At 37.3% G+C, this 23,298-nt stretch overlaps 1 protein-coding gene across 10 annotated transcripts in view; it reads right to left on the bottom strand.

Annotated features, from left to right (window-relative positions):
- npnta (nephronectin a) overlaps nt 1–23,298 on the bottom strand; it is a 122,123-nt gene that overhangs the window by 95,588 nt on the left and 3,237 nt on the right. For 4 of the 10 annotated variants that reach the window (XM_087236086.1, XM_087236087.1, XM_087236091.1 and 1 more), the window contains exon 1: nt 10,555–10,822. In XM_087236086.1, coding sequence (XP_087092212.1) covers nt 10,555–10,622 — 68 coding nt within the window. In that variant the 5' untranslated portion in view covers nt 10,623–10,822. Of the gene's footprint in view, nt 1–10,554; nt 10,823–13,167; nt 13,271–13,357; nt 13,778–23,298 lie in introns of those variants that run through there. The other 6 variants (XM_087236093.1, XM_087236090.1, XM_087236088.1 and 3 more) reach the window with 4 other exon arrangements.

Genomic DNA, 23,298 nt, shown 5'->3' with positions numbered 1-23,298 from the left:
TTACTGTACAAAACTTTTAAATGAATAAAATAATCGCTCATTAATCATATTCAAGTTAAAATGTTCAATTAATCGAGATTTTGATTTTAGGCTAAATCGCCCAGCCCTAGCCCATGGCTACATCATTCGCGCTCTCTGGAAATGTAGACAGGGGTACGTATCCACAATGAGCCTGTGCCGGTTAAATATGAAGCTTGGCCTATGGTAAACAATCAGCTTTTATGACCCATCATGCATGACATCTGCAACCACTGACATCTAGAATAGGAAATGCAGATTTTAACAAGACTGTTATGATGATGTTTTAAGTTTTTGGTATTTATATATTTTTTGAAAGTATGTGCATTTTAATTTTTCTTTTTCTAAAAGTCTTGCTATCACTATTGTCGAGTTTTCTTTTATTATTTCAGCAAATAAGATCGCAAAAAAAAAAAAAAGATTTGCTGTTCTCTCCTATTCACTGCGCTCTAACTGTGACGACTTCCGCTGAGACACCCAGAAATGTGAAAAGCATCTATGAACTAATACTACGTTACAGGTTTACAACATTCTTCAAAATATCTTCTTTTGTGTTCAACAGAAAAACTCAAATTATTTTGGAACAAGTCAAGGGGTGAGCCAGTGATGTTTCGATTATTGGATCCTTTTAATAAAAACGACTTGCCTCTGAAAACAGTCAGTTCCTGCTTCCAAAGTCCATGTCAAATGAATTCTGCCGAAAGTGATACTGTGTAGCCCGGCATTAGCGACCATTTTCATTCAAATGCTCAATCATCGGACTCAGTAGCTGACTCCATCACATTGTACAGCCAGAAAAAAGAGGCCAGGGACAGGGGTCAAATTCAGCTGCCGGAGACTATTCAGTTGATGACATCAATTGAAAAAGCCCAAAGAAAACCAACCGGACATGCAGACCCAATTCAAAACTGGCATTTGGAGTTTGTACGATTCAAGAGAAGGAGAAACAAAGCAATGTTGACAAAATACAGTGCTCAACATAAATGAGTTCTATTCTGAAAATGAATATTTTGTCCCATTTCTTAGTGAATGTAGTTTTAGGAAACCCAAATAATAACTTGACTTCTAGTTGATCATTTGGTATCAGAAGTGGCTTATATGAAAGGCAAAGGCCTCTAGATAACGCTTATTTTACCAAAATAAAATTTTACATGTCTTGATTTTTAATTATTTACTTAGGACAGTAAGGTCTGACTCTAATAGCTTATTAATAAAATCATCTGGAATGGCAAAGAAAGCGTTCCTGCAGGACTCCCAGAGTTCATCAAGATTCTTTGGATTCATCTTCAATGCCTCCTCCTACATCTTACCCCAGCCATGCTCAATAATGTTCATAACTGGTGATTGGGCAGGCCAATCCTGGAGCACCTTGACCTTCTTTGCTTTGATGTGGAGGCTAAAGCCTGGTTTATACTTCTGCGTCAAGTGACCGGCATAACCCACAGCGCATGCAACGCGCGTAGCTGTGCATTTATACTTCTGCACGCTGTCTCTGCCGGTCTGCATTAACACTTCCGAAACGCTAGTTGGCAGTGAGGTGTAAATGTTCCTCTGTGTCGAGTTTCTTCGCTGTTGTTTTGTTTTCCTGAACACTTCTGGGATGTACAAGTGGCTCAAACTCGCTCATTTTGAGGCAGGAACCGGCAGACGTGCAACAACTTTAACCATGAGGTAAACACAAAACAAAACTTTCCATCAGAAGCTCCTTCACGGGACTCCGCACTTGTAAACAATCGCTCCATCAGGCTCGCACTATTCACGCGGCTTTCGGTCCCGCTCAGACTCGTCAGCGATACCAAGCCGACCAATCACAGAGCTTGCGCTACGCGTCGTTGCGACATGTAGTTACATTTTTTGAGAGGTGCACGTCAGCGACGCCGACGGCCACGGTGAAGGGCTATGCGTCAGTGCCGTAGCATACGCCGGCGTTTGACGCAGAAGCATAAATCAGCCTTAAGGTATGAGAAGGAGCGCTATCCTGCTGAAGAGTTTGCCCTCTTCTGTGGTTTGTAATATAATGGGTAGCACAAATGTCTTGAAACCTCAGGATGCAGATGTTGCAGATCTCTCATCCGCCCCCATACTGCATCAAACCCCAAACCATGACTTTTCCTTCAACCAAACTTGACTGATTTCTCTGAGAATCTTGGAGTTCCAATAGGTCCTCTGCAGTATTTGTGATGACTGAGGTGCAGTTCAACCGATTCCAAAACCTCGTAATGGGAAAACTTTAATGAGTCTGTGCATAATTGATTACTCTTGTTATCACATCAGCAAGTTCAGCTCTCACGTTGAGGAGGAAGGTGCGGTGCGAGCCATTAGACAGGAAGTTTAACGGGCCCGCAGATAATGAATGGCTCCCTCACGGTGCGCTCATGCACTATATTCTCTCTATGAATTCAGATCGGGGCAGCGGAGCAGGTTTATAAGCAGGGCAAATTGGCAAATAATGGCCCTGGTGACAAGCGAACTCCATCACGGCGGAAATTAATAACATACGCCAGCAGGTTAATGTACACGTTCATTACAGAGCGGGCAACTCCTGAAATGCCATGCCCTGAGGAAAATGCATCAATATTGCGTGTCCGGGACTTACACAAACATTAAGCTGATGATGCATTGGAGGACGCGTGGAAAGCGATGAATAGGAGAAACTGGAATAAACGAAGGTCAGTCGGAAAAACAATGACAAACAAACGTGTATTAGTTGTTCATTAAGTCTCAGAGTCAGTTATTAATGTCCGCCTGAAAGCTGTGTTCATGATACTGTAGTTGGCTCTGGGCAACAGGGAATGATGAATAAGGCAAATATTAAGAGCCAGGCTTGGATTTTAACATACTAAAAAAAAAAAAAAAAAAAAAAAAAAAAATAGAGTCTGCCAAAGTGAATGAATTTCTAGTCCATTTGGAAGGACAGCTCTTTTGCTCATCTCGCCGAAGGGACAAAACGCTTCCCAGCAGAGCGGAAGATAAAAGACGCAATAAAGATCACTGCAGGAGTTGTATCCACAAGTCCACACTTGGGTGGCCGGTGCCTCAGAGGAACAGCCCGTGGGAAACACGTGACTGGCACTGAGTATGTGTTCTCTGTGATGACGTAATTAGGCGTGCAAGTAAGTAGATGCCGGATCTGATCAAGACACCTTTATTTAGAATGTATAACAAATGTTTTAGTAAAGAGAAACTAGATACGACTATGAAATGGTATTATAACCTATATACCTGTGTGGAGTTTGCATGTTCTCCCTGCACTGGCGTGGGTTTCCCCCACAGTCCAAAAACATGTGGTACAGGTGAATCAGGTAGGCTAAAATTGTCCGTATGTGTATGTGGGAATAAGTGTGTGTGGATGTTTCCCAGAAATGGGTTGCAGCTGGAAGGACATCCACTGCATAAAGCATATGCTGGATAAGTTGGCCGTTCGTTCCGCTGTGGCGAGTCCAGATTAATAAAGGAACTAAGCTGAAAAGAAAATGAATGAAATAAAAAAAAAACAATACATATACATTAACAATTGGCTTCGGAGAGATTTCTCCTGCCTTGGTGGAGTTCTCTTATTAAAAGCTGAAGGGTTGTTTTATAATATTTATCCTTATTTTTCTTTTATTTGTTCATGACAAAACATGTTAAAAAAATAATATAATTTATAGTTTAATTTTTTGGGGGAAACACATGTTAGCATCTCAAGATTCTCTATGGTAAGAAAGCTGATGGTGGTTTTGACATGATTTATTTATTTATTTATTTATTTATTTATTTATTTATTACATTGATTACACTTTCAGTAAAGTTAATTTACACTTTCAATTAAATTGAAATAAAAATTAATTCAGTTAATTCCCCAGATTCAATTTGGTACTTTATCCCACAATATTTTCCCGGAGATGGGTTGCGGCTGGAAGGGCATGCGCTGCGTAAAAACTTGCTGGATAAGTTGGCGGTTCATTCCGCTGTGGCGACCCCGGATTAATAAAGGGACTAAGCCGACAAGAAAATGAATGAATGAATGAATGAATTCCGCAATATATTTATAAAAAGATTGCAGGTCTCAAATTTTTGTTAACTTGTAGATTTTCTCCAGCCAAACTCCCTATAAAACTCTCTAAATTTCATGAACAGGTTCTCTTGGCTAGGAAGTTATGTCTGTTCACAGAGATGGGAAGTAATGAAATACAAATAATTTGTTACTGTACTTAAGTAGATTTTTCTGGTATCAGTACTTTACCCCACTACTTATTTTTCTGACAACTTTTTAATTTTACTTCTTACATTTTTACACAAATATCTGTGCTTTCTACTCCTTACCGTCGTCACTTTTGTTTCTATGTGTTTGGTGGCAGCTGTTGTTTTTGATCTAACAGCCGAAAAACGACATGCTGAACGCTGTGAGTTAGGCCGCCTTTTTAAGCAATGCTGTTAGGCTATATTGCAAAGTTTGATGCTGCTCAGCTGCTTTCATAAATTTGGCAACAAACATTTTGCTTTATATTAATGTATCAAAAGGATGTGAGGACTAGTTACCTACCGATCCTCAATCGCTATCCTTCAGCTTAGACGCTGATTTATCAGAGGTCGCCACAGCAGAATGAACCGCCAATTATTCCAGCATATGCTTTAAACAGCGGATACCCTTCCAGCTGCAACCCAGTACTGGGAAATACCCATATACACTCACATTTACACACACACACACACACACACACACACACACACACACACACACACACACTTATACACTACTGCCTATTTAGTTACCTATTATTCACCTATATTGCATGCCTTTGGACTGTGGTTGAAACGGATATTTTTTACTTTTGTACATTTATGAGGCGGTATTTCTTTACTTTTACTTAAGTACAAAAGTGTAGTCAGTACTTCAACTTTTACCAGAGTTGTTTTAAACATGAGTATCTGTACTTCTACTTAAGGATGTGTGTACTTTTGCCGTCTCTGTAGAAGCTTTGGAACAACAAAAGACATTTACATCATAGTTGACAAATGACAAGTCATCACTCCTATATAGTATATGACTGTAACGGTGAATGAGTAGTGATGAATTCTTTACTTAAGAGACATAATTAGGCATCGCATAGTTAATAAGTCACTTTGAAATGTGAATTAAAACCAATTCCCATACCGTGATGCGTTTGGTAAATGAAAGTCAATTGTTCCTATACATCACTGCAGCAGCAAATAGAAAGTGATTTGTTCTCAAGAGCTACATAATTAGGTAATGTTTGCTGAAATGACATCATTAATCAGGGCAACATTAATAAAGGACAGCGAAATCAACTTCCACATTGTGATGTGTGTCTGGCGAATAAAAAGACACTTTACTGGTAACAATGAAGGGAAATTCAAGTGTTTTCAGCAAAGCAATTAAGTGACGCAGACTTACAGTAGCCTACATGAAGCAATTAAGACTATGTACACTCACGGGCCACTTTATTAGGTACACCTTACTAGTACGGGGTTGGACCCCCTTTTTAATTTCAGAACTGCCTTAATCCTTCGTGGCATAGATTCAACAAGATACTGGAAATACTCCTTTAGAGATTTTGGTCCATATTGACATGATAGCATCACGCAGTTGCTGCAGATTTGTCGGCTGCACATCCATTATGTGAATCTCCCGTTCCACCACATCCCAAAGGCTCTATTGGATTGAGATCTGGGGAATGTGGAGGTCATTTGAGTACAGTGAACTCATTGTCATGTTCAAGAAACCAGTCTGAGATTATTCTCGCTTTATGACATGGCGCATTCTCTTACTGGAAGTAGCCATCAGAAGATGGGTACACTGTGGTCTTAAAGGGATGGACATGGTCAGCAACAATACTCAAGTAGGCTGTGGCGTCGACAAGATGCTAAATTGGTAATAATAGGCCCAAAGTGTACCAAGAAAATATCCCCCACACCATTAAACCACCAGCAGCAGCCTAAACCACTGATACAAGGCAGGATGGATGCATCCTTTCATGTAGTTGACACCAAATTCTGATCCTACCATCCAAATGTTGCAGCAGAAATTGACACTCATCAACATTTTTCAATCTTTTATTGTTCAATTTTGGTGCGCCTGTGAGAATTAAAGCCTCCGTTTCCTGTTCTTAGCTGACAAGAGTGGCACCCGGTGTGGTCTTCTGCTGCTGTAGCCCATCCGCCTCAAGGCTGGACATGTTTTGGGTTCGGAGATGCTCTTTTGCAGACCTTGGTTATAACAAGTGGTTATTGAGTTACTGTAGCCTTTCCACCAGCTCGAACCAGGGTGGCCATTCTCCACTGACCTCTGGCATCAACAAGGCATTTATTTGCTCACAGGATATTTTCTCTTTTTTGGACCATTCTCTGTAAACCCTAGAGATGGTTGTGCGTGAAAATCCCAGTAGATCAGCAGTTTCTGAAATACCCGTCTGGCACCAACAACCAACCTTTCAAAGTCACTTAAATCACCTTTCTTCCTCATTTTGATGCTCAGTTTGAACTGCAGCAGATCGTCTAAATGCATTCCATGTGATTGGCTGATCAGAAATTTGCGTTAACGAGCAGTTGGAAAGATGTACCTAATAAAGTGGCCGGCGAGTGTTCACTTACACAATTAGGCCTTTCGACATTAATGAATCATGATGAAATGCAATATAAAACTTGGCTTATTTCCATAATGTGTGATAGTTCTAGTGCATGACTGTAATGAAAACAGAAAGCAGTCTGTTTTCAACAATGACGCAATTAGACAACGCATATACAGTACTTAGTACATGACGTAATTAGGATACACACAGTTTAATGCAATGATTAAGCCTCTCAAAGTTAATAAATCATGTTGAAAAGTAACGGCTCAGTTCCTATAACAGTGATTGGGAAACCATGAGTTCTCAACAATAACATAATTAGGTGATGCATTTATAATAAACGATGCAATTAGTCGATGCGCGGTTAAAGCACATTAGCATTGCAAAGTTAATAAATGACGAACTGAAATGTCATTTTGACTTGTCAGTTAACTTTTCATGTATTTGTAAAATAAAAACGGTCCTAACACACGTACCAGGGCTGTGCGATTTGGGGAAAATATCTAATTGCGATTTTTATGTATTTGATTTATGATTTAATTAATGCTTCAGCTTGATAATAATAATAATAATAATAATACCTTTTATTTATGGACACCTTACAGTATGTCACAGGCACATTATAAAAATAAGACAGAAGAGTAATAAAACATAGTATTAATCCATAAAATCATTAAAAGCAATCCTGAACAGAAGGATTAATAATTAAAGATTAATAATCTGTAAGTCGTGGCAACAATACTGTGACAGCCCTTAAAATTTTCCTTGACGCAGGTTGTTGTAGGGAGGTCTAAGCGACAAATAGGGGTCATGACGAGATTTAATCGTTTCTTCTCGTGTCATGGCATAGTTCATGACAGCCGATACCATGTCTGCGAAGCCTCATGACACATCACAGAAAGTCTGGCATGTGTAATTTTCTGATGCATGGCGGATTGGTTTTGCAGCACTTCACCTCAGATGTTATTTGTTATTTTTGTTTATATATACATATAAAATGTATATCTAATCGCAACGTTTCAAATTGCGTTTTTGATTTTGATTAGTTGCACAGCACTAACACGTACCTATGCGACTCCACAATGTAATTACTGTAGGCAGTGCATACTTAGATAGATTTAAGCATCGCTAAATCAATAAATAGTCATTAATCAGTAGTATTGTGAATTAAAAATACATTTTCATAATGTTTTGTTTGCATTTGAAAAATGAAAAGCAATTAATATAAATTACTGTAAGAAATATACGCAGGCATCACGGTGGCGGAGTGGGTAGCACTGTTGCCTCACAGCAAGAAGGCCGCTGGTTTGAGCCCCAGCTGAATCAGTTGGCATTTCTGTGTGGAGTTTGCATGTTCTCTCTGTGTTGGCGGTTTTCTCTGGGTGCTCCGGTTTCCCCCACAGTCCAAAAACATGCGCTATAGGAGAATTGAATATGCTAATAGTGTGTGAAAGAGTGTGTATGGGTGTTTCCCTGTGCTGGCTTGTGGCTAGAAGGGCATCCGCTGTGTAAAACATATGCTGGATAAGTTGGTGGTTCATTTCGCTGTGGCGACCATAGATTATTAAAGGAACTACAGTAAGCCGAAAATAAAATAACTGAATAATTAATTAATATGCAAATGATGTAATTAAGCATGGCAGAGTTAGAAACTGATATTTAAATGATTTATTAAATCATCAATAGTTTTCATAATCCAGGGGTGTGCATACAGTAATGAAGCTAAACACAGTACATTTTGATATGCTGTTGACTTAAAGAGATACACCAGGAGAGTTTAGTGTTATATACAGCATGTAAATATAATTTATTAAAACATGAAATATTTAATAAGCAAACCACATTAAACAATGCATGCTTCAATGACATAATTAAGAACTGCATAATAAATAAATGACATGATTCAGCAATGCATGCACAATGAGGACGAGCCATAATAAATGAATGCTTGGCACTTAAAGGGACAGTTCACCCACTAAAAATGAAAATTAATCTCCCTCTATTAATATTATTATTATTATTATTATTATTATTATTATTATGTTTCTTTATTTAACCAGATAAAAACCCATTTAGATCAAGATCTCATTTACAACGGTGACCTGGCCAAGAGGTCCACAACAAATGACTTATGAAAAAAATAAAAAAATAATAATATCAATAATAAATAGAAAAATAATGAGTTTTAATATGAGAATTAATAGAAAAACTATAAGTTTCTATCTTCTGTTGAACCCAAAAAAAGATGTCTTGAAAAATGCAGGTACCCACTGACTTCCATAGATAAACACTACTATGGAAGTCTAATCAATTAGCATTCTTCAAAGTATCTCCTTTTGCATTTAACACACAAAAAAGTAACTCAAATAGGTTTAGAACAAGCGAAGGGTGTGTAAATGATGACAGAATTGTAATTTTGGGTGAACTTTCCGTTTAAAACCTACTTTAAAAGAAGTTTCATCAAATAACAGCTAGGATACCCCTCTAATAATCCCCTCAGATTCCTAACTTTTGGATTTCCCTCTTATTGATTCCACCGGCAAAGGGATTGATGAACTATACCGGGTGTGAGGGATTAGTGAGACCCACATGTATCTTAGTGAGGCCTGACAGAAGCCTTGCCCTGAAGGTATACTGAGCTACTTCTACTAAAGCGCATAGTTAATTTCAAGCATGGACATTTGATCCCCTTTAATCTCAATGAAGCTTTAAGCAGATTTGAATCTCTGGCACGTTTCTGTTCACCACATATTTCACGTTACATGTCAGGGCACGAAAGCACCGGGGAACGCGTGTGCTGACTGTCCAAGAGCAAGAGAGAGAGAAAATAAACGAGTCTTAAACATTTCTTTTCCATTTATACGGGGTATTTACAATATACAGATGAGTTAGGGAATGAATGGCTTATTTTGCTGTGAAGATGAATGCAAGTTCAGAAGTTCACCATGCTGATTGACAACAGTAACAACAAACTTTGGAGCCAGTGCTAAATTTAACTGATCACACTGCCAACTAATCTTGAGGCATCTGTGAGGTTTATGCTTTCAGCATCACACTATAATAAGACATTAAGAAATAATAAGACTATTTTTTTTTAGAAATACACAGTTATTATTAATAAAAAAGTGCACTTTTTACTGATACTCCTTATGTTTAACATGCAACATAAAATATTACAAAAATGATAATACACGTTCACTTTTCAAGTACAAATCCGTTTTTTTTAATCAAATGAAGAATCAAATGGTGTTTGTTGCCTCGTCAGGGATTTATATATAATAATTCAACTCCGTTATAATAATTTTGTAGCTATACCATACAACAACACATTCAAACCCAGATGCTTTAACACATATCAGCATTAAATTCGCGTTCAAATAAACACCTGCTTAGTGTTTTGACCTTGAACGCAAATCTAGCACTGGCTAAATGAAGTCAAATCTCTGTTTACTGCACTTGTTCGCACATCTACAGCTGTTTATTGACATAATACTGTACATTGAGCTTGTGATGATACAACTAATTAACACTTAAAAACATTCTTTGTTTGACAGAATGTTTCCAATTAGCACCAGTTCACTTTAAAGTCACTTTTTTTGTCAGGGAAAAACCAGAATAGCTGAATTAGCAAGTGGTAACACTTTATTTTATATGAAGGTATAATTCCCGCTTTTAATGAAGCAATAACTATGCATAAGCTTTATAAACTACTAACTGGCTGCTTATTGATAGTTATTAAGGTCGTAGTTAGGGTTAAACACTGTATTGGGGATGTAGAATAGCCTAAGATCATGCAGAATATGTTACGTTTTAAGTAAACGGACAATACCTTAATAGCTATTAGGTAGGTAAAAGGAGCACAACCTTAATAGCGAGAACTGCTCCTTATAGTAAAGTGTTACCAAACAAACTACAGCGAAATAATGTGTCTCCATAAACAAGAATAGGCTAAGTGCCGTCTCACCTGCCATCGAAGTCCGCGTCCACTGCGATCCAGCAGGTCCACATCAACATGAACTTTATGATCCACATCTCCGCGCGCGTGCACTGCGCGTATTATCCAGACGTCGCGGCTGGTGTCCGGTCTGTGAATGGGAATGATGATGAGATTTAAATCCGTCAGTGGTCAGACTCGAAGCGGGTCGAGGAGAAAACACTGAACGCGGTTCATGTGCGAAAGACCGGCAGCGTGTCAGTGTGCGCTCCGCTCCTCCGGTGGAGAGCCGTGGACTAAAGCGCAGAGACGGAAAGCTCAACACACACACACTCTCTCTCTCTCTCTCTCTCTCGTGCTCTCTCTCCCTCTCTGGAGACTTTCTCTCTGTGCCCAATAAGGACAGACGGGAGCGCGTTTTCTACATGCCCCATTACCCCAGTATATTACTTATAGATTGAAAAAACATCTTACGTCAACAATTTGAAGGTTTATTTACAAAAAAATACTATAGCCATCTAAAGGGTTTTCATTAAAATTAATAAGAAAATACTATAATTAGCATCTAAATAATATTTTTACCTGAAAAAAAAAACATTTTGTGGAAAAAAATGCATTCAAACAAACCAATATCTCAAACCAATATGACCATGTAGTTACTTTATTAGATTATATTTAAGTAAAAAAAAAAAAAAAGGTTATGGAAAAAACGTAGAAAACGAATATATAAACATGCCAGAGAAGCATTTTAATTTTTTGTAAGGAAGTTTTCTTAAGCAACAACAAAGACTATATATATATATATATATATATATATATATATATATATATATATATATATATATATATATATATATATATATATATATATATATATACCATATACCATACATATACATACAAACATGCATATATATATATATATATATACACACACAGTTGAAGTCAGAATTATTAGCCCCTTTTTATTTTCCCCCCAATTTTCTGTTTAACAGAGAGATTTTTTTCAACAAATTTCTAAACATAATAGTTTTAATAGCTCATTTCTAATAACTGATTTATTTAACACATTTAAACTGATTTATTCAAGACACTTCTATACAGCTTAAAGTGGCATTTAAAGGCTTAACTAGGTTAACTACTGTAGACAGGTTAGGATAATTAAGCAAGTTATTGTATAACGTTGGTTTGTTCTGTAGAAGTTTGAAATAAATATAGTTCAAAGGGGCTAATAATTTTGACCTTAAAATGGGTTTTAAAAAATAAAAACTGCTTTTATTCTAGGAAAAATAAAACAAATCAGATTTTCTTCAGAAGAAAAATTATTATCAGACATAGTGTGAAAATTTCTTTGCTCTGTTAAACACTATTTGGGAAATATTTAAAAATGAAAACAAAATGCAAAGGGGCGCTAGTATATCTGACTTCAACTGTATATGTAAGCAGTATCACACATGGAGCAGTGCGATATGGCTGTATATCGTCACTAGTGGGAGGCGTGCATTGTGCTTAGAGCCCCACCAGCAGGGGCGGATTTAACCAATAAGCAAGGCAAGTGGATGCTTATAGGGCCCAAGGAAATCTATATTATATATCTAGAATATATAACATTGTCTTCTATCATATTTTGTATGGTGAGAGTCAAAAAATACAAATGTAATGTAAATAATATTATTTAATATAAATAAATATATATATAATATTATTATTTTAATTTATTGGTATGTAATAATATCATAAAAAATTATTATTATTACATCTGCACAGATTTGTCCACCACCCCCAATCATAGAGCAGTCCAGCAGTCAAATTTATAATATTTAAATTTTATTTAAATTAAGCAAATTTTTTTTAGAAAACTTATCGTTTAAAAAGTAAAAAAGTAAGATGCATTAAGATAGAACATAGAAAAGATGTTTGATGTGATATTAAAAAAAAAAACATCTAATTAAATAAAAGTATAAAGGGTGCATTTTAGGACTGCTGGGCCCCAAAATGTCCTAAAACACAATAAAAATGACCCAGTTTTAATGGGTGGCAATTTTTTAAAATTATTATAATTATTATTTTGTAAACTTTAAGACATCTGTGATAGCCTACATTATTCTGTTTTCTTTGTTTCAACAGAGATATAAAATAATATTAAGACATGTCTGTGAGATTGTGCTTTGTTTTGTCAGGACAATAACATTTATAATTAATCCCCTTAATTACATTGATTCGTTTTGCAGCTCTAGTGGATTCTAGTTTACTTAACTAAACTGTAAATGGAAGAAAAAAAAAGTAGAAAGGGTGCATTTTAGGACTGTTGGGCCCCATGACTGGAATTGCTTAGGACCCCCAAATCACCAAATTCACATCAGCCCACAAGTGATGATATACAGCAATATTGCACTGCTTAAAGTGCAATATTGCATTTATACAACAGTTAGACAGCATGATCGTGTATATAAAATAGAGAATCAAACACAGAGAGTCTAAAAATGATTTTATATGAGGAACTACTTTCGCCAGCCATTCATTCACAACTACAGCTGACGTCTGAGTAGTTGCTAATTTCACGAACGTCACTTTAGAGCAAGTATTCGAATGATTTTCTAGGGTAATGTCTAAAGTGATGACAAAACAGCAAATTTTGCTCACATGTTAAGATTATAAGGCTGAACGGACCGCAATGAGATGCCATCAGTCTACAAAGATTTCCCAGTATTTCTCTGTTGCAATCGGGATTTCACAATAATTAACCCTGAAATAGCCAAAGCAAAGCAAACACTACAGATTACTAAGGTATAAATACAGCACTACGACATACAAAAGAGACAGATTGACTTACCTGTTTTACAATGACTTGCTCAGCTGTAGTTTGAAATAAACGCTGAGGTTTTCTCCTCTAAAGACTTTTTATGCAGTCTGTCGCCATCTTGTGGTGGAACGTCAACCGTCTTTGCTCTGCTCAGTATGACAGTCTGATGGATGCCAACTCACTGTCTCAGAAATAATACATATTTAAAATAGGCACTGTCCTTATAAATAAACTGGAATCTAAACAACTACAATCTCGCCTAAAAAAGCCCCAAAAATACATTATGTTGCTGCAATATTTCTCAAACTGTAATGAGTTTATTAATTCTTATGTGGGCGGAGTAATAAAGAATAAGATGAGAAGGCTGTACGAGTGCTGTTATTGCAGAATATTGCACGACTATCAGCCAGTCATATTTGAGAATCAGATAGAACACTGTTGTGTGTGTGTGTATATATATATATATATATATATATATATATATATATATATATATATATATATATATATATATACACACACACACACACACACACACACACACACACACATATACATACATATATATATAATTTTTTATTTATATATATATATATATATATATATATATATATATATATATATATATATATATATATATATATATATATATCCAATAAATTGCCTAATAAACCTAACTTGTTATCCTAATTAAGACCTTAAATTCCACTTGAAGCTGAACAGTATTGAAAAATAAGTATAAAAATATTATCCACAGTCACCCTGGGAAAGACAAAATAACTTGCTCAATATTAATCAGTTATTAAAACTATTATGTTTAATAATTCAAATACATCAAAAATAAAAATCAAATAATAGATTAAGGGTTCAATTAGCATTTTTGGCAATGCATAATTTACTTGTGACTGTAGTAAACAAATAAAACGAATACTAAAATTAGGTGTTTAGTTTTGACTTTTAAATCCCATAATTTATTTGGTCAGATCTGACATGGGCACTGGTGTTTTTTTCAGACAAGTGGGCACCTGCATTTGTCAAGTTAAACTACAGCAGAGCAGATTTATGGCTGTAACTCATCACTCGAGCTTCAGGTCTCCAGCAGTCGTGCGCAGGGTTACGGCTCATTTTCACTTTCCTCATAGCTCTGGTCAGAGGGCACAGGAAAAAAGACCTCTCTGTTTTCATCGGGTGAACACTTAGAAACCCCAAGCATGCCAGACCACATGTAAATCTGAGCCCGTCTCCGAGAATTCATACTCCACACTTTAACACAGGTGATATATTCCAGAAAGATGAGAAGGAAAGAGCTCACGCTGCACTGGAGAATGGTGAGATCTTAGAGACTGTTAGACTCCATTCATAATGCAAGACGATGTGAGCTATAGGCCAGTCCAACATTCAGCTTTAACACAACTCTGCTCTTTATAAAAATGTTTAATCCACATCAAATACTGTGATTAATATTGACTATTTTTTCTCTAATCATTATTATATATTTAGCAAAATATTTATAAGGCATCCAATAAAATTGCTTCATTTTCCTTCGGCTTAGTTCATTTATTAATCAGGGCTCGCAACAGCGGAATGAACCGCCAACTATTCCAGCATATGTTTTACGCAGCGGATGCCCTTCCAGCTGCAACCCATTACTGGGAAACACCCATACCCATTCATTTACGCTCATACACTATGGCCAACTTACCCTATTCAATTTACATACAGCGCATGTCTTTGGACTGTGGGGGAAACCGAAGCACCCGGAGGAAACCCATGCCATTACGGGGAGAACATGCAAACTCCACACAGAAATGCCAACTGACCCTGTCTTGCTGTGAGGTGACAGTGCTAATCACCGAGCCAATGTGCCACCCCATCATATTCATTCATGTGGAAGATTCCAAAAAGGAAGATGGGACCAAGCCGAAAAGAAATCCAATGAATGAATGAATAAAGGTCATGTTCTTGATTTACTGCAAAGACGACATCAAAATGGTTCAGTTTTATTCAAGTATATATGCATGTATGACTTGCATTTACAAAACATAATGTTTATATGTAATTCTGAGGTTGGCATGGTGGCTTAGTGGTATAGGTGAATTGGGTAAGCTAAATTGGCCGTATAGTGTGTGTGTGTGTGTGTGTGAATGTGAGACTGTATGGGTGTTTCCCACTACTGAGTTGCAGCTGGAAGGGCATTCACTGCGTAAAACATATGCTGGAATAGTTGGTGGTTCATTCTGCTGTGGCGACCCCTGAAATCGAGACTAACCCAAAGGAAAATGAATGAATGAATGCATGAATATGACCAAGTACAGAATTGAAGATATTTCTTACACAAGAAGTAATTGTGCTTTTGTTAATAAATTAATAACTTAATTAACATGAAAAACATGAGTTCTTACCTGAAGCTCAGGCTGAATGTCATGTTGATGTGCCCTACAGTATTTGAGAGTTTCATAAATAAGAATATTAGATTCAATTGAATATTTCATCAAAGAGGGAGATCTGAATGTACAGTACACTGTAGACCCCAATAAGAGGAAACCAACGCCAACACGGGGAGAACATGCAAATACACAAACGCCAACTGACCCAGCACTGCGTCGCCTGACTACTGTATGTCAGTTTATTTTTCTATTTCATAATTTATTTTAGAATTATCTTATAATAATTTTGTTAAGGTCTGTTTTGGTTTCATTGGCCATCCTTGCTTCAATTTTTAATTTTATGTCTCAGCCAGTTTCATCATATGATTGTAAATGTTACTCATGTATGTCTTTTATTTAATTTTTTTTAGATATTTCTACCTTCCATAAATATTTTGACCAACGTTAGATGGGTGGGGTGGGAGGTAAGCTTTTGGGTTCCTTTTGTAGTAAACTAAATTCACTGAGAGTACTTTCAATAGTACTTTCATATCCATCTCTTTTCTGTAAGAATTTAAGCGGTACTGTATATATATATGAAGGTTTTTTCAATGAAAAGTAAAAAAAAAAAATTATAACATAAACCTTGATTTAAAATAGAGATTTACATTTACATTTACATTTACATTTAGTCATTTAGCAGACGCTTTTATCCAAAGCGACTTACAAATGAGGACAAGGAAGCAATTTACACAACTAAGAGCAACAATGAATAAGTACTAAAGGCAAGTTTCAGGTCTGTAAAGTCTAAGAAGGGAAGTGTTAGTAGTTTTTTTTTTTTTTGTACAATTAGTGTGATATTCAAAGAGGCAATTGCAGATTAGGAAGTGAAGTGGAGACTAAATAGTTGAGTTTTTAGTCGTTTCTTGAAAATAGCGAGTGACTCTGCTGTTCTGATGCAGTTAGGGAGTTCATTCCACCAACTGGGCAGATTGAGCGTGAGCGTTCGCGAAAGTGATTTTTTCCCTCTTTGGGATGGAACCACGAGGCGACGTTCATTCACAGAACTCAAGTTTCTGGAGGGCACATAGATCTGCAGAAGTGAGTGCAGATAAGAAGGTGCTAGGCCAGAAGCCACTTTGTAGGCAAACATCAGAGTTTTGAATTTGATGCGAGCAGCAACTGGCAGCCAGTGCAAACGGACTAGCAGCGGAGTGACATGTGCTCGTTTAGGTTCATTGAAGACAACTCGTGCTGCTGCATTCTGGAGCAGTTGAAGAGGCTTGATAGAGTTAGCTGGAAGCCCAGCTAGTAGAGAGTTGCAGTAATCCAGTTTGGAGAGAACAAGAGCTTGAACAAGGAGTTGAGCTGCATGTTCAGATAAGAAGGGTCGGATCTTTCTGATGTTATAGAGTGCAAATCTGCACGATCGAGCAGTTCTAGAAATGTGGTCAGAGAAGTTTAGTTGGTCATCAATCGTTACTCCAAGGCTTTTCACCATTTTGGATGCAGTAATGGTTGCCCCATCCATCTGGATTGAAAAGTTATGGTGTAGAGTCGGGTTGGCAGACTGTAAAACCACAAAAATAAAGGTAGCTCAAACCATTTGAGGAAACCGATTGCAACAAACCATTTAAGTTCAAAGACTAATCCTAATGAGTACTGTGAACTTACTCAATTTGAGTAAACGAAGCAATTTGAGCCCAGTAACACCCAATAAATGACGAGAACTCAAACCAACTGAGTACCGTAAAACCCAATAAGTTAAGGCAACTCAAACAGTTTGAGGAAACCGATTGCTACAAACCAATTGAGTTAAAAAGCGAATCAATAAGAGGACAGGAGTAGAATTAACCTTCAGTAAATTGAGTTAACTACACTCATTCATTCATTCATTCATTCATTTTCTTGTCAGCTTAGTCCCTTTATTAATCTGGGGTCGCCACAGCGGAATGAACTGCCAACTTATCCAGCACGTTTTTACGCAGCGGATGCCCTTCAAGCCGCAACCCATTTCTGGGAAACATCCACACACACTTATTCACACACACTCATACACTACGGACAATCTAGCCTACCCAATTCACCTGTACCGCATGTCTTTGGAAACCCACGCGAACGCAGCGAGAACATGCAAACTCCACACAGAAACGCCAACTGAGCCGAAGCTCAAACCAGCGACCCAGCGACCTTCTTGCTGTGAGGCGACAGCACTACCCATTGCGCCACTGCGTCGCCTTAACTACACTCATTTCATTTAATAAAGTTGACTGTTGGGTTTTACAGTTACATTTATGTAAAAAAGAATGAATAAATCATATTATAGAAAATGAGTCAAATCTCCTTGCTTTCTAGTTAATATGATAATATTAATACACTCAATTTTGCCCTGTTTATCTGAACTGACAGATTCATGCACAGAAATACAGTATATATAGTTTCTTTTTTACATCAAAAAGCTTTTTGCCGAATGCATTTACAATGAAGGACGTTCACAGAAAAACGTGCATGTTACAGAAAAGCATTTCACATTCTTAAAATACAAAACTCACTACTTATCATCATTACAAGTGACGCAATATCAAATTTAACTCAAAGGCCTAATTCCAATTCTATTTTTGCACCCGACCGCAACTGCTGTAGTTATTCCAGTTGTGTTATTTTTGGGTATTGATCTTCAGGAAATCACTGAAGGAATATATCATGTTATCATCATGACATAAACGCTGCACAGAAACACCAACTGGCCTGATAGGTTGGACCAGCGGTGTTCTTGCTGTGAGGCAACAGTGGGCTACCTTGTCGCCCAATCAGAAAAGGGGGAGGATGTAGGGGTGGAAAGGGGGGAGCTTCAAGACAAAGATAACTGTAGTGAAAAACTCAGATTATTTATAATGCTTCCATAATCATCTAATAGGGCAGATTACAGAGCTGATAAGGAGCCAGCCGTGTTGATCATAAGCACATGATTCTCTCGAAATTAGTTTATGAATAAACCACACTTCAGTTATTCAGCATTTTTGAGAGCATTTGGTGTAAAATGAATGACTTTCTGCCACATACTACAGCAAGGCGACAAATCTGTAATGTCTCACGATAAAGAAACATGCTTCATGTGTACGTTCACGAGTCCAGGTGTGCATGAACGACACTACTTATCATCGAAACTAATGAAACTCACTACTTATCATCATTACAAGTGACGCAATCTCAAATTCAACTCAAAGGCCCAATTCCAATTCTACTTTTGCATCCGACCGCAACTGCTGTAGTTATTCCAGTTGTGTTATTTTTGGGTATTGATCTTCAGGAAATCACTGAAGGAATATATCATGTTATCATCATGACATAATGTGGCAATAAGATCATAACTGTACTGTACATTTACACCATGGCCGTGTAAACACACAAAAACAACATTAACATTGCCAGTTTATCAGGAAGCAACGATTTTGCCACCTTCTACTCACAAGATGGAAATGATGCTTTATTAGCAAATGTTTTACGTAATATTCTGGATTTTGCTCATATATCTTTGCATGAAAACATAGATAATGATAAAAGGTTTCCAACATTCTTCAAAATATTTATTTTTTGCTAAACAAAAGGAAGAAACTCAAAAATTAAAAAACTTGCAATGATTTAAACGATGACAGAATGTTCATTTCTGACTGAACTACTCCCTTTAACTCCAAAATGTAATTTACATTTCAGTTATGAAGCATTTTTGAGAGCATTTGATGTACAATTATTCACTGATTATATGTTTATTTCTATCACGACTGTGCTTTGAAATCTGTAATGCCTCACAATAAAGAAACACGCTTCATGTGTACGTTCACGAGTCCAGGTGTGCATGAAGCATTAATTCACAAATGTTTTATGCGATATTTCGGATTTTCCTCATAAATTTTGAAATGAAAACAGATAATGGCAAAAAGTTTCCAACATTCTTCAAACATATCTCTTTCTGTGCTAAAAAAAAAAGAAACTCAAAAAGGCTTGCAACAAATGTTCATTTCTGCGTGAACTACCCCCTTTAACTCCAAAATCTAAGTGTTCACAATTAGCTGATAATCCATAAAGCGTATTTGGAATGCTGTGGCGGGAGAGAGCACTGAGCTCGTAATATCCTCGAGCCTGGAGCTCCCTCTTGTTAGAAGGGCGAGAGGGGAGTTTGAGCTCAGGTAGGTCTCGAGAACTCCCCTGCTTGTTGCCGTGAGAAGTGTAAACTAAGGTTGTATTGGGTGATAATTTGTTTTAGTCGATTGGCTATGGTTTATGTTTTTGGACGGTGGGAGGAAACCGGGGAACCCAGGGGAAACCCATGCGAACACGGGGAGAACATGTAAACGCTGCACAGAAACACCAACCGGCCTGATAGGTTGGACCAGCGGTGTTCTTGCTGTGAGGCAACAGTGGGCTACCTTGTCGCCCTATCAGAAAAGGGGGAGGATGTAGGGGTGGAAAGGGGGGGAGCTTCAAGACGAAGATAACTGTAGTGAAAAACTAAGATTATTTATAATGCTTCCATAATCATCTAATAGGGCAGATTACAGAGCTGATAAGGAGTCAGCCGTGTTGATCATAAGCACGTGATTCTCTCGAAATTAGTTTATGAATAAACCACACTTCAGTTATTCAGCATTTTTGAGAGCATTTGGTGTAAAATTAATGACTCACTATACGGTTATTTCTGCCACATACTACAGCAAGGCGACAAATCTGTAATGTCTCAGAATAAAGAAACATGCTTCATGTGTACGTTCACGAGTCCAGGTGTGCATGAACGACACACACACAGACGTTTTGAAGACGCGTTAAGAAAAGATAAAGTCATTCAATGTGAATGCACGGAGATACCTTTATTCTATGATACTTTATGCCAGTTTATCAGGAAGCGACAATTTTATTACCTTCAACTCACTGGATGGAAACAGTGACTTATTTGCAAACATTTTATGCATCAGTCTAGATTTTTGCGGATAAATCTTTGCATGGGCAGGTCGTAGTGCTGTCGCCTCACAGCAAGAAGGTCGCTGAGTCGCTGGTTAGAACCTCGGCTCAGTTGGCTTTCTGTGTGGAGTTTGTATGTTCTCCCTGCATTCGCGTGGGTTTCCTCCGGGTGCTCCGGTTTCCCCACGGGGTGACCCCGGATTAATAAAGGGACAAAGCCAACGAGAAAATGACTGAATGAATGAATCTATGCATCAAAAAAAGATGATAAAAAGTTTCCAACATTCTTCAAAATATCTCTTTCTGTGCCAAACAAAAGGAAGAAACTCAAAAAGACTTGCAACAAGTGAGTAAACAATGACAGAATGTTAATTTCTGAGTGAACAACCCCCTTTAACTCCAAAATCTAATTTACATTTCAGTTATGAAGCACTTCTGAGAGCATTTTACTTTATTATTTTTAACCACGAGTGTGCTTTAAATCTGTAATGCCTCACAATAAAGAAACACGCTTCATGTGTACGTTCACGAGTCCAGGTGTGCATGAACGACACACACACACAGACGTTTCAAAGACACGTTAGGAAAAAGACACGGTCACTCTGAATGCATGGAGATACGTCCGCAGCCTGGATGAATGGTGACACTGGAGAAAAACTCATTTTCAACCTCTTCAGAACTGGAGAGCCCGCCGCGCTTTCTGATTAGGTTTTGTCACAGATGAATTTAAGGCGGATTGCGGCTTGATTTGCTCATGAATTTCTGCGGCCTGCCATAGGTGAAATTGCACATTGCTCTTCTGATATTTTCCCAAAGAAAGTGACTTTCCTGTATGAGGGAAACGGCAGATAGTGTGAGGGAAGCAATAGCACAGTCTGTACTTGTCATCAGAACAGCGCTTTCAGCACCCTTGATGCATCTTTTTCCTTCCTCTTGGGTTTTGGCAACACTAGCAGACTTTAATTAGCATTGTGAGGGGGAAAAGCCTGTGAATATCTGTACATATACAAATTACGTTTTTCTGAAGAAGGAATATCACTGGGGTCTTGTGGGTGGATGCCAGGATTTCGCTATATGGTTGATAAGGTGCTGAGTGGGCTTCCAGCGCATCACTATGCTGTTGCCAAGGCATTTCAGGCCGGTGCTAACTGGTGTCAAACGCACACACGTTAAGTCAGTATTCGGATATACTTTGTGGTAATACAGTATTTGACTCTTTTGAAGCCATTTTCTTTCATTATTTCAAATTAAAAATAGCTTAACAGCCCAGTTCGCTGTATAAAAATATAACAAAATTTCACCAGAAAGTGCAAAAATATCACACTTTTTATATAAAAGGGGGGCTTTCAAGAACCAAAACAAAATATAATTGAGCTTCAATTATCGGTAAAGATTAGAATGTGTCATTTAATTTTATTTTAATAACTATCACCTATTTTTAGCAAGATTTGCCTGAGGTAAACAGTTAAATGTCATTCAGTGTAACAATATGAAGTATACTGTGTGTTGATTAATAATTAAACAACGTTATTAACATTTTTGAATACCCAACATTTTGGTGGGAAATTTAGCGAGGTGAAGTTTATTGACATTTTTAGTAGTTCGCCGATATATTGTGTCAGATTTTTTACACAACCAATTGTGTAAAAATGTGCAATTTTGATATAATCTTGTCATGTCCGTTTTTTTCTGTCCATGCACTTCAGAATAGAAGTATAAACACTGTATACACTGTAAAAAGATCAGCTGGGGTGCCGGAAAAAAAGTAAAATAATGGCTTTTAAATAACAGAAATATAGTGTAAAATAACATATATTAAATTACACAAATTTCCTTAATTTAATTTCTGTGATTTAATATATGCTATTTTACAGTATATTTCTGTAATTTAAGAGCAATTGTTTTACTTTTCTGGCACCCCAGCTACAGAAAAAAAATCCAGTAAAATTACAGATTTTTGTTTACAGTGTAACAGATACTAAATAATATTAAACTTACATTATCATTAACTGTGTTCATATTACCCTGCTGAAAAAAAACTGCTTAAAACAGCCTAGGTTCAACCATCCTGGTTTTAAATTGGTTTGGCCATTCCAGGCTGGTTTCCAGTCATTTCCAGCCTAGTTTTAGCTGGTTAGGCTGGGACATGAGCAGCTCTAACCAGCTTGACCTGCTTAGCCAAAACCAGCTATGTCCAGCTTAAACCAGGATGGTCCAGCTGGTCATTTTCCAGCCCTACCAGCCAGCCTGATCTCACGAGGAAATGTAAGTATTATACGTTTTGTCAGTTTAGTGGCTAATTTGTACAAATTTGTACGAGCTCAGTTGTACGAAAACGTATGACTTTAAAAAGGAGGCGTGGCAACCGACCCCACCCCTAACCCCAACCGTCATTGGGTGATGAGCAAATTGTAGTAAATTGCATGAATTAGATCGTATTTGACGTATTTGACATTAGATTACATTTGACTTAGCCACACAAATCAAAAGGTTACAAATTGCCATTAGATTGCATTGGACCAGCTAAGACCAGACAGGAAATGACTAAAACCAGCCTGCAATTCGTCAAAACCCCTCTAAAACTAGCCAACCAGCTTAGGTTGATTTAAGCAGTTTTTTTTTTTCAGCAAGAAACATGAGAACGGCCGA

The sequence above is a fragment of the Danio rerio genome, chromosome 1 (genome assembly GCF_052040795.2).
Source record: "Danio rerio strain M-AB ecotype USA chromosome 1, GRCz13ab, whole genome shotgun sequence".
NCBI lineage: Eukaryota > Metazoa > Chordata > Actinopteri > Cypriniformes > Danionidae > Danio > Danio rerio.
This window is presented reverse-complemented; position numbering and strand designations above follow the sequence as displayed.